General features: G+C 43.1%; 1 protein-coding gene across 1 annotated transcript in view; it reads right to left on the reverse strand.

The window, feature by feature from the left end:
• The window catches only part of SWAP70 (switching B cell complex subunit SWAP70), a 309,546-nt gene that overhangs the window by 257,220 nt on the left and 39,180 nt on the right, over positions 1-13,146 (reverse strand). Inside the window, exons 7-12 of the mRNA XM_056852163.1 lie at positions 12,893-13,074; positions 10,608-10,715; positions 8,916-9,082; positions 6,257-6,455; positions 5,517-5,613; positions 3,670-3,793 (exon numbers count right to left, since the gene is read on the reverse strand). Of these exons, the coding sequence (XP_056708141.1) occupies positions 3,681-3,793; positions 5,517-5,613; positions 6,257-6,455; positions 8,916-9,082; positions 10,608-10,715; positions 12,893-13,074 (866 nt within the window). The 3' untranslated portion in view covers positions 3,670-3,680. The remainder of the gene's footprint in view (positions 1-3,669; positions 3,794-5,516; positions 5,614-6,256; positions 6,456-8,915; positions 9,083-10,607; positions 10,716-12,892; positions 13,075-13,146) is intronic.

Consider the following 13,146-nt stretch of genomic DNA (forward strand, 5'->3'; position numbering starts at 1 on the left):
GGTTTGCCAGTGCTTTCTCCAGTCATCTTCCCTTTACCCCCAGCAAGCTGGGTACTCATTTTACTGACCTTGGAAGGATGGAAGGCTGAGTCAACCTTGAGCCGACTACCTGAAACCAACTTCCGTTGGGATCAAACTCAGGTCTTGAGCAGAGCTTTGACTGCAGTACTGCAGTCTGAAGTTCTGCTCACGACCTGAGTTCAATCCCGACAGAAGTCAGTTTCAGGTAGCTGGCTCAAGGATGACTCAGCCTTCCATCCTTCATGGTCAGTAAAATGGGTACCTGACTTGGGGTTAAGTGTAGACGACTGGAGAAGGCACTGGCAAACCACCCCGTAAACATAGTCTGCCTAGTAAATGTCGGGATGTGACATCACCCCATGGGTCAGTAATGATCCAGTGCTTGCACCTTTACCTATATACCCTTGCAGTTGAATGGTGTCTTGTGCTATTCATTTACTCACTTTGTCCACTACCACCAAGGGACACTTTTAAGACCAGACACAAAAACTTCTCTTCAAACCAGAGTTCCAGATAAGACAGTCCAAAAAAACCACTTTTGCCATCGGGCAAGTTGCACATTCTCAAACCTCGCCCACCTCACAGATTTTTCATGAGGACTCCCCACCAATGTAAATTATTGGCAGACATTTAGTCTGCAAATCCTTGTATCACTATTTTTCTTAAACACAGAGCGGGCAGTCTTAGCAAAGGTTCATCTCATTTCCCACTAAATGGCTGATGGTGCATCTGTAGTAGGATACAACAAAGATGAATCAGTAGGTATTGGTCTACCCTGTCTAACAGTGTGTGTGGTTGTACCCATGCACATGTAGATCTAACAGTAGGACAAAGCTACATCTGGTCAAGAGTATATCTCAACAACAGAAAAGTACGTAATTCATGTAAGATATCCCAGAACCACATCCATGAAGCTGTTTTATATGGAGTCAACCCCAGTCATGTTAGCTATACCTGGCAGGAGTTCCCCAAGGTCCCAAGCCAAGGTGTTTCCCATCACTGCTTCCTAGAATGCTTTAGCTGTATATGCCAGGGATTGAATTTGGGACCTTATAAAATGGAAAGCAATATGCTCTGCCTCTAACCTACGATGACCATGACCAGACACAGATGCCATTGATCCACTAACTAGAACTTCTAACTAACTAACTTCTTGAAGGCATTAAAATACACAAAAAGGTTGCATCTGCTGAAGTGGATTCTGACTTACAGAAGCTTATGCTGGAATAAACGTTGTTGGTCTAAGGTGCTACTGGTCTCTTGTTTTATTGTGCTGCTGTGGACTAACATGGCTACTTGAATTAAGGGGAGGGATGGAGAAGCAATGCAAGCTACACTTCTCTTGGAAATGGTAGAACCGTCTGCTGAACTGCTGCTTTCAAGCGTTACACATTCCAAAGAAATGCAATCTAATTAAACATCTCCCAATGTTGCTGAACTAGGAGCTGTGATAATGAAGATCTTCATCAATAGGGTTCATCTGCACCTTGTATGAGTGTGTATTGCATAGTTATTTGTGCAAGCTGGCTTTATGTACCAACATAATATGTGATATTATCCCATAACACAGAGAAAGGGCCTACAACATGTTTATATTTGAAGAAGTTACCTTTGAATTTAATAACACTCTCCACCCACCCTCAATATGAGATGAGACAAGATCACAGACTGTATTTTTTATTGTTTAATACACACTCCAATAAAACAAAAATAGCACACACAAAAATGTGCATCATTGGCATTTGTTTACATTGGTCCAACATACTATGGTAGTTAACAAGAATATTAAACTAACTTACCCTACACCTTAACACTACACATTGAACTGGTGCGTTTGGACATTATAAATATCATCTCATTTTTTCCCTTGTTATTTGCCAGTGAAGTAAAACAATGTAGTATTGGTAGCTCAAGTCAGGTGAGAAATATGAGTATATGCATAATTTTAAAAAAGAATTGTTTACTGTACACTAACTGCACGTTTGAGATACTCATTTATCTAACCATTTATGAAAATATTTTAACAACAACTTTTAAATTAGTATAAAAAAATGGCCCGGAAGAGATGGATGTAGCTGGTGGTCTTCTGTATTTGTTTCATATCTAAGAAGCCCAAAATCATGGGTTACAATTCAGCCAGCACAGCCCCTACTGATTTCAAGGCAGCTTTGCATAGCTCTCTTGTACTCACGCTGGTGAAAATGCTAGAAGAGAACCAGCGGGAAGCGCTTGCCTTGATTCCACCTATGATTTACAGAACTGAATGACCGTTTACAAGGCTGGAAAATTTTAGACCAGTGATATTAAGGCTTATAATTTTGAAATACTACTCATAAATCTAAAATATTTGACATTTACCTGCAAAATAACTTAGTGAGTATTTAGCTGTATTATTGATAATGTAAGGGAGAACTGTATGCTTGGTTAGCAGGGAGCAGCTGAACGGCAAGTGACACCAGCAGATACTTGTATTGCAGACGTTTCTCAACACTAACAGCTTTAAAGCAAATTGCTTGATTAGAGTAGTACATCCCAGAATCTCCACTTAAAAGGATCAGGTGGTAGGTGATGTGGAAGACCCTGACCTAAGACCCTGGAAAGCCACTGCCAATCTGCGTAGACAATACTGACCTTGACGGGCCAGTGGTGGGATTCAGTCAAAGGCTGAATCCATGAGTGGAAATTTGGTGACTGAAGCAGAAAATCCAACTGGTGCCCCACTCTGCCCATAGCTGCCATTATCAACACTTCGGTTTTCTGCCATTCCAATTATTCGAGTGTACAGATTACAATCAGGAACTCTGCCCCAAATACATAACAAGCATTCTGAAAACCAGTTAACTGATTTTAGGGTTCAGAAGTGCATATCGCCATAACTGGGTTACGCATTCCTAAATCTTCCAAGCAACAGAATGTGACAGCTTTGCCAGATTTCTAGCAATCTCAGATATTTTCTTCTCCCAAGTGGAAATATTATATTCCCCGGTACTGCATACAGCTATTGCCCAACGACCAGAAACCATCAGAGACTGGGTGGCTGCTTAAGGCAGTCAAGTAACAAAAACCCCCTCACTTTTCCCCTTATACCCTTCAGGGTGTCTCACATGGTCCAGACTCCGATACTGTTGTTTTGGGGCTCTTTTCCTCATCGCATATCCTCCATCTACATATCCATGAGCAAGGAATTCCAGGCTATTTCCACCACACCATTCTCTCTGGGACAATTAATTATCCTGATCAGAGATGGCAGCATTGCTACAGTTTCTTTCCATGTTCTTTTATTACCCCACCCCCAATACTGTGGAATTTTATAATTTGTTAATCAGGGTAACTCATCTTTTACGGAAACCCATGAGTTCCAACCCTCCTTCCCATGAACTCATCCAATTCCAAATTCTTCAAAGCAAAACAGAAATCAGAACTCACACAGCTTTTCTTGATTTTAATTATATATGCCAAAGGGACTTTCTGTAGACTTTTACTACCTAACCCTCCTCACCTCCACTCAGCCATAATTTAGGCTGGATATATTACATTCAACATATTTTGTAGTTTGATCCCATCTTGTTAACTGAACGCTTGAGCCAATCTGCATTTTAAGAAATAAACTGGTTTAGATGACTTTATTTGTCTTTCTCACAAAAATACTTCAGCCTTCTTCATTGGTCAGGAGAGCTCCTTTTCCCCTTCCAGCTCTTCTCTCTTTGCTCGAGTTCTGCTTCAGTGAAGGCTGCTGGGCCCCAGTTTGTGATCAAGTGAGGGTTCTTGGACCCTAAAAGAAACCGCAATTTAAACAAATTTGTCCCAAACCACCTCTAGACATGCAGAGTTACTGTGACTAGCCGAAGCTGACTGTGGATGGGATGTGCATCCCACTAAAAGCAGTGATTGCCAATACGTGATCGCTGTATCTGGATGTGCATCAGAATTACAGCCAAGGCTTTTTCAAGATCACCTGCGGAGTCCCCACGGGAGGTGGGCTCTGAATCTAGGGCTTCAGGGTCCATGTCAGTATTCCAAGAACAGCGCAAAAGTTAGCTCAGTAGTAAAGAACTACTGCATACAAGCATAAAAGATTAAAATGACTTTAACTATGTAATATTTATAGAAGTGTGTGTGTGTGCGCGCGTAGAGTGCCGTCAAGTCGCAGCTGACTTATGGCGACCCCTTTGGGGGTTTTCATGGCAAGAGACTAACAGAGGTGGTTTGCCGGTGCCTTCCTCTGCACAGCAACCCTGGTATTCCTTGGTGATCTCCCATCCAAGTACTAACCAGGACTGACCCTGCTTAGCTTCTGAGATCTGACGAGATCAGGCTAGCCTGGGCCATCCAAGTCAGGGTTATTTATAAAATTACTAGTACATAAAAAGGTGGTTAATGTAACTGGCCCTATTAGCCACAATTCATCATCACCATGTGCAGACCAATCTCACAATAATTTTTAGTGTGCTTCTATCCCATTGCTAAATGGATGCCTGAAGTTGGAGGTAAGCAGCTTCTCCTCTAATCTATGCTTTGTTTAAGAAATGCCCAAACATTCTCTGAACAGGTACAATATTTACCAGAACCGAGTGCCAATTCCTTCAGCCGTGGGCTGTGATCCGAAAAGAAATGAAGCAATTATCCAAGAATCATTAAGCTTCCTTCCCTGCACTCCATTGCTCAGACTGGGGACTGACTGTGGAGCCAGTCCTGAAACTTCTGCCTACAACATGCTACTACACTCAGGTTTCACACACACACAGAGATCCATGTGCTGCTCGGGTTTGGGGCCAACCCCAGAATCCCCACCACCACCACATCTTTTGCTCCAATAATTCCCGCAGGGGAGAAAAGAGGTAGAGTTTGCCCCCAAATTAATTTATGAATAGCAATCATTAAAAACTTTCTAGCGCTCTGCAGGCCCTCAATTTGTCACAAAGAGCTGATCAACAGTAACACCAAGGGATTGTGCTGCAATCCAGGGACTGCCTGTCATATTGAGCCTCCAGAAATCAGGAAAAAAATTGGACCTTTAAGGACCCCCAATTTTGCCAATGGCCATCCATGTTCAGTTAAAACAAAAGGAAATGCGAATAGACAGAACTATAAGCATGTCTACTTATTATATGCTGGAGCCATTTCTCCTCAAACATTTATAGAATGCTGCTATTTGTATGTTCAATATACAGAACACTGGAGATAGGGCGACACTGTGATAAACTTTGTTCGAGTTATTTACAACTTTCACACTATTATGTCATACCAGTTTATGAGGAAACTGCCATGTAGCAACTAAAAATCTCAACTGATGCTGTTTGCAGCACAATCCTTTATCTATTCAGGGCTTATTTTAATAGTGTTTTTCAGACTGTAGTGATCCCCAATTCACTAACAGGAAGAATATATCAGGCTGACTCAGTAAGAGTGCAGACTTCTTGGAAACCTCAAAACATTACTGTAGATAAAAATTGTCAGTAGCAACAGTACCGACAAGTTAAGATGTTGCTTCTTACCTGGTTCAATTAATCGGATTAATCCCTCGTGGTGAGCTACTTTATCTTTCCAGCTCTTGGTATTGTTTGTCGCCAACTCCAGCTTCCTTTTTACCCCCTAAAACAAGATTCGAAGACTTTTTAAAAGATGGCAACAAATTACAAAAAATTCTGTTCATGCTAGAGACAAAAAATCTGATTCGCAAATCAGGATTTCAAGAGCTCTTTAATGGCGTCCATAGTGGGGACAAAAGCCTGCCCATATTGATTTCTGGAACCATAATGTGATAATGCAGTCATATGTGCAGCATCCAGCCTGTGTCAGCATTGGGCATGCTTTTACCAATGCTTGAAATACTCTATTTTCATTGGAAGAGATGAATCCTGTGCATGCTGCCAGATCTATGCAATAGTTTCACTGCATGCTGGTCAACAGTGATGTATTGTTCAAACAGATTTATCTTTTCAGAGGAACTTGAATCCAAATTTCCAAGTCTAGGTTCAAACTCTCAACCATTGGACTATAATGGCTTTAATTTTTACTATTCTCTGCATGCAAGATAAGTCTGACACAGTGCAGACAAGAACTGTCACTAGGGACAGACATGTCTACGTATGCTTTGCAAAGGCCTCTACAACATAGTGACATCATACAGCTCAGTCTGCCCCATTAACACCTCCTGGGTACATTTAATTAAAACCTGTACCATGCGGTAGATGCTGGAAGCTAGCACATATACGGTAATCTTACACCAGCTCACCTCATACTGTTCAAGAGCTTGTTTTCTTTCCAGTTCCAGTTGTTCCAACTGTTCCATAGCAACCTGAAGAGCATGTTCCTTGATCATTCCCTGGTTTTCCAGTTCCTGCTTCTCTGCTTCTGTCATCTGAATAGTCTGCTGCTGTTCTAAGTGCCACTTCTCCAACTCTGCCCTCTTGGCTGATTCCTCCTCCAACAGCCTAGAAAGAGTTTATCATTTTTAAGCTGTACACTTTACAAAGTGTGCTATCCACGTAACAGACTCATACAATTTACACTGTGAAACGACACGACCGGTTGCCCGGTTTTGCACCCAGGTCTGCAAATCACAGAAAAATTGAGAAGGGCCTTTATTCCTGAAGAGTGGCGAGATTTTAGTCCCTGGAAATGACTTAATCTCTAGTATTTGCCCAGGAGAATGTCGAAGTGTTATATTGTTGACAGATATGTGCAGTTTTAGCTGGTGTCTATTAGGACTACCCTGTGTCTATCAAGATCATTGGAATATAAATTTTATTCTTTCTGAATCTAATGTTTCCTTTATGTACTAAGAGCCCTGTGGCGCAGAGTGGTAAACTGCAGTACTGCAGTCAAAAGCTTTGCTCATGACCTGAGTTCGATCCCACAAAATCATACAAGGTTGGAAGAGACCACAAGGGCCATCCAGTCCAACCCCCTGCCATGCAGTATCCCACAATCAAAGCGCCCCCGACAGATGGCTATCCAACCTCTGCTTAAAGACCTCCAAAGACGGGGACTCCACCCCGCCCCCCCCGAGGCAGCGCATGTCAGTTTCAGGTAGCCGGCTCAAGGTTGACTCAGCTTTCCATCCTTCCAAGGTAGGTAAAATGAGTACCCAGCTTGCTGGGGGTAAAGGGAAGATGACTGGGGAAAGCACTGGCAAACCACCCCGTAAACATAGGCTGCCTAGTAAACGTCAGGATGTGACGTCACCCCATGGGTCACTAATGACCTGGTGCTTGCACAGGGGACTACCTTTACCTTTTTTTACGTACCCACTCGTCGTGGACTGTAATAATAAAGAATGAATTTACGTTGTGTCTCCAGTTAGACAAGTAGTCAAGAAAGGTTTGTCTAGAGATCAAGTTCAGTGGGAAGGTTTTCTGCTTTCAAACTCAAAGCATAGATGGCTACCACAGTGTTGGGACTTATACCAGGGCCACACCAGGGGAGATGCTGGGAGTTCCAATGGCTGGAGACCCTAGGCCTGTTTGTTTTTCAATGCAGTTATCGGTCACACGGGAGCTCAGTTCTGGGACCTCTGCACACAGGATGGTATGTTTAAGCCAATCCCTATGTAGTTTTCTTGATGGAAAGCCACTATTTGCCCCATTGGGGAAACTTACACGTACAGATATGTATACTCTTAATTTTTCCCTAATTGGGCAAATAGTCAGGAAAACAACAGGGAGGATGCAAAAAAAACCCAATTTGCTATCTCAATCAGAATTAGGCCTGCCTTGCACCTGATAACTGTATTATCAAAATACCTGGCAGCTCTGATCATAGAACTCCCAGAATGTCATCTGGTTTGGCCCTCACAGACCAGACTAGCAATTACTTTGGGGTCTTTCTTGCTTTCTCCTTTTGAATGTAGCTGGGGTTACTTGCTTGACCCATCTGTTTCACTAAACCTGTAGTTTAGTGACTGGTAGACCACTCTGGCCCAACAGCATTTGCTGTCCAGTTACTTATCCTTGTAGAATATCAGAAACAAACGATGAGGAATATTCTATTACAAGTGTACAAGCATGTGTAGGGATTATATTCAGGTTTGTTTGATGCTTTGCAGTTCCATACCTCTTCAAGCTTTCCATGCCATTAGATAAAGAAGACCTTTCATGCAGTACTTCTTACCTGAGATCATAGAATCATAGAGTTGGAAGGGGCCACCAGGACTATCTAGTCCAGGGGCGGGGAACATCAGGCCCAGGGGCCATTTAAGGCCCACGAAATCATTTGGTCTGGCCCTTTGTGGGTCCTGACAGATCTCTAGTTCAGAAGGATCTAAGACTGGTGATCCGCCCCCTCCCATAGACAGGAATAGTCTCTATTCAAGGCAGATGTGAGTTTGGTTTGCCAAGAAAAGGATCCTTTTTCCCCTTTGCAGAAGAGTCGTTAGCTATGGAGCTGCCCAAGAAACTGTGTTAACCCTTTCCCACCCAGGCCATGGAGAAACATATTCCCTCTGTACTACAAGAGGGCTGGGGGCAGAAGTGGCGACAATGGAGGGGTTAAAGGGGGCTGGGCCAGAATGTGTGTGTGGGGGGTGAGTTCTTAGCCAGTGTGTCCTCATTTCATCCCTGCAGGCGGAGGTAGCAGGAGCCAGCTGTAGAATCTGGCCCTGACCATGCAGAGCAGGAGCAACTCTGGCATGTGGCTGGACAGCTACGCCCGACTGGTGCAACAGACTATCCTGTGCCACCAGGTGGGCGAGTGCGCCCCCGGTTGAATGCCTGCCTGCTTGCCGTGTGTGGGGGGGGGTCCATCTGGGGCAGCTTGGGGCTTGGTCAGCTAATTTTTAAGTTGATAATGTTGTATGGCCCGCGAATGATGTTATAAATATCCAAAGGGCCCTCGACGGAAAAAAGATTCCCCACCTCTGATCTAGTCCTGTGGCTACAGAGCTACATACTGACCTGGCCTGAAGTCTCCTGACAGTCTCCTCATCTTGACGTGCTTGTTTTTCTTCCTCCAAAGCTTCCTGTAGTTGATTATACATTTCCTCAAGTTCCCGGACTCTCTGTAAATACTGTTCCAGCTCAGATGACTTCTGAGCAACTTGCTCCTCCATTTTCTGTCTTACCTAGAAATATGAAGTGAAAGCATTCTTCATCATCCTTCAGTACCAATGATGGCATTCCTCTTTCCATGAAAAAGAGAAGGCCATCCCTCTTTCCATCAAGCATCAAGTCTTACATGCTCTATCCAGATAGATCACGATGGGTAGCCATGTTAGTCTGTCTGTAGCAGTTGAAAAGAGCAAGAGTCCAGTAGCACCTTAAAGACTAACAAAATTTCTGGCAGGGTATGAGTTTTCATGAGCCACAGCTCACTTCTTCAGGTATCTAAAGAAGTGAGCTGTGACTTACGAAAGCTCGTGCTCTTCCAGAAAGTTAGCCTTTAAAGTGCTACTGGATTCTTGCTGTATCTAGCCTATGAACAAATGTCATAAGACTATAAGCAAAGCCATGCTGGATCAGACCAAGGTCCATCAAGTCCAGCAGTCTGTTCACACAGTGGCCAACCAGGTGCCTCTAGGAAGCCCACAAGCAAGACAGCTGCAGCAGCATTCTCCTGCCTGTGTTCCACAGCACCTAATATAATAGGCCTGCTCCTCTGATCCTGGAGAGAACAGGTATACATCATGACTAGTATACATCATTACTAGTAGGTCTGAGCTAGTATGTCTGAGTTTGACTTGTTGTAATGCTTGCATGTGCAGCTTAGCATCCTGATTCGTAGGGAAGAAGTGAACCCCATTTTGTCCAGATACCTGCATTCAGACATCATGACAAATTGCTCTTTGTGCAATAAGGGAGGAGGGAGTCGGCACATCAGCACAACAAGCCGAATTCATGCCTGCACAAACAGCAGCTTGTTCATGGCAGATCTGATGGGAGTCATGGGCTGGCAGCTTGTTTTTGTCAATGCACACAAAATTGCTAAAGCCTGCTGCTTACAGTCTGAGTCTCAGGGATTGATAACTTAAAACTTCAGCTAACTGAAAAGAACATGCCTATTTGAAGCAACGGTGGCTCCCCTGTGGTGTTATAGTGAGGGAAAAAGACAAAATGTTAAAAGATGGTGTTTCCTGCTAGCAGTAAGCAATAGCTTTCGTTAAACTGTAAATTTAACTCAGTTATTTACACTATGAACACTTAAGTAAAAGTCAGTGGATCAAACAACTAAAAAAATATTTCAACATCTAATGTCTTCATTACATTACCCCCTTCAGTAGCTTCAGAGCTGCTTCTGTTAAAACTCCTCTCTTCTGCTAATGGGTCTCTCTCCTCATATATTTCCACCACGTACCTGTCCTCTTCAAGCAACAGTTCTCTATTTCCAAAGCTTTCCACTTCTACCTTCCAATGGTATGTCTTTGTTCATCTCCCTCCATCTTGGTCCCTCCATTCTGCACTTGTTATCGGCCTGCTGTCCCTTCCTGTCTCCTCTTTCTTTACACCACCTGCCCCACCGCTCACCACTGGAATGGCATTTTAGGCCCGGTCCCCCAGGGCACCCTCTGGAACCTAACATGATTTAGTACAAGTTGTGAATCTGCCTTCCAAGAGTCAATTAGCTGCTGTTTGTCTCTCAGAGACATTTACCATTTTCTCTCTCTCCAGCTCAAGACTGAATCGGTCCTGCAATTCCATTTGAGTCTTCAGGCGCTTCTTCTCCTCTTCTGAAGCTCGAGCAGCTGCTTCTTCAAGTTGCTGTGCAAGGGAAGAGAGAGTGTAGTCAATATCTCCCATGAACTCATTTATATATACAGATAAAAACTCTTTGCAGATGGGCTGGAATAATTCTTAGGTTCTAGAGCCAGGACACTGTAAGGTTTGGAAAGACAGAAAGGTCATGTAGTCTAGCATACTGCAAAATCCTCTATACTCTGATGTCACCTACATCAACCAAATGACAGTGCCCAAACAGACACTATTTATAGGCAGTTGTAAAGCATGTCATAGGATTAGTAAAATATAATCAAGTCTGTGGCATAATTCATGTGCTAAAAGAAGGCAAATGACAACAGTAGCACCATGTGCAGGCCACAAAAACAAAAAATTGCCACAATTTCACGCAAAGTGGCTCACACATTTATTTATTTATTCATATTTACAGCCTGCCCTCAATTCCTGGCCACGCCGGGCTCAGAGCAGGTTACACTGTCTAAGGTCATTTATGGATGGTCGCTATAACCTCCTTTATTCCCTGTTTCAGCCAGGATCTAACTTTTCAGTATGCACGAGATCCCATTCCTTGGTCGTTTGATGCTGTTTCAACGCAAAACCAACCCGGGTCTTCCCGTTCCTCTGTTAATCCAACTTTTCCCTCTCCCCTGAGCTCAGCCCAGCTCAAAGGAGCATGCAGATGACTAAACAGGGGGAAACACAGAAGACTGGCTTCTCTCACAGCCCATCATGAAGCAATGTGTAAAGAGGCGGGGATTCAAGTGCTTCCTGCTACCTCAGAGCTCTTGGAAAAACGAGGCTTGGATTTCCCTGGCTGGCTGGCTGGCTGGCTGGCTGGCTGGCTGGCTGGCTGGCTGGCTGGCTGGCTGGCTGGCTGGCTGGCTGGAAGGAAGGAAGGAAGGAAGGAAGGAAGGAAGGAAGGGCTGAGGCTGGAATTGCCAAGATATGCTAAGAACCTGAAATCTTCTCCCAGATGTGCAAATTCCACTCAGATTGAATTGTGTGCCTGGCACCATCAAGGAAACATCCTACCTTCCTCCTCTTTACTATAAGATAATCAAGGTAAGCAATATTCAGATAACTGAAACAGCTGCTCAACACTTTTGCCTGGCAGATCTCCGCAGTCTGGGCTTTGTCACTGCTGCAGAACAGTTTTATTCTGAGCTACAGCTCTTGTTTTTAAAATATATATATTTACTGCAGTGACTGGGATTATTCCCCCGTCACCATCTTTGTGAAAGAAAGCACTGTCCTCCAGGAACTTCTCTTGTGTAAGAAGAATTGTGCAACACCACTGATGCTCTCTGGCAATACAGTAACGGTAAACTGCGACATAAATCTTCGTTATCTACCCACATTGTATCAACTATGATTGTGTAGGAGCAAAACAGTTGACCTGGAGCAAAACAGTTGACATTATGAGCAGATTAAGACACAGGCTTGTTATGGCATAATGCTAAAGGTTATAAGATCTGAATTTATTTATTTATTTAAAGCAACCCAGGGTTCCCAAGGTGGCCAACATGTCAAACATTAAAAACAGCATTTAAAAAAAAGCATTTAAAATACATACATACATAAAATATTTTTAAAAAACATACATAAAATATTTTTTAAAAACAGAATATAAACACATAAAACACACAGACAGGGAGAGGGGGCTAATAAAAGTTAGCGAAGGAATGCCCAACAAAACAAAAAAGTCTTCACTCACTGCTGGAAGACAATGATAGAGGGAGACTTGGGAGGGAATTCCAAAGTTTTGGCAATTATATCAGAACAAGACTGCAGTTTACACGAGCTGTGAAAAAATTATTATACCTCAAAATACAATTTACACCAAATGTTTAATGGTACCTTCAAGCAAGAGAGAACGACGTGGATCACACTTATCTTAATAAAGTATAATATTCCCTCTGAATCCTGGATCATTCCCTTTCTTTTATCAGACTTAGAGGTAGGTAGTGAGAACATCCATCAGGTCGCCAAATATTTAACCCAGATATTGGTCTCAAAACTATCCCGGTAAACGACACTGGCATGTAGCCTATAAGCTTTTTATATGTACTTCTATACATTCTAGGCATCTATGTGTCTTATGTATATGCTTATGACTTTGTCGTTAATGAGCAATAAATGAAACTTGGTACCCTCAGGAATGATACAGCAGGGCAAGGGTCTGGGCCATTTCTGGCACCTACCTTTCTGACGGTCTCCAGCTCCTTCTGTTTGTTTTCATTTGCCACTTGGAGTTCTCTCATTTGCCTCTCCAGTTCCTCTTGTTCAGCCTGCAGTTTCTGGCGCAATGCTTTCCGTTTCTGGCGAGCCTCTTTGTGAAGTGGAGGTTTACCTAGCCTTAGCAGATTTACAGTTGTTTGAATGGCTGTTTGATAGAAATAAGAAGACACCACTAGTAAGAACAAATTTAAAGAAGAGGCCTACGATAATTGTTCTG

The sequence above is a fragment of the Euleptes europaea genome, chromosome 6 (assembly GCF_029931775.1).
Source record: "Euleptes europaea isolate rEulEur1 chromosome 6, rEulEur1.hap1, whole genome shotgun sequence".
Taxonomy (NCBI): domain Eukaryota; kingdom Metazoa; phylum Chordata; class Lepidosauria; order Squamata; family Sphaerodactylidae; genus Euleptes; species Euleptes europaea.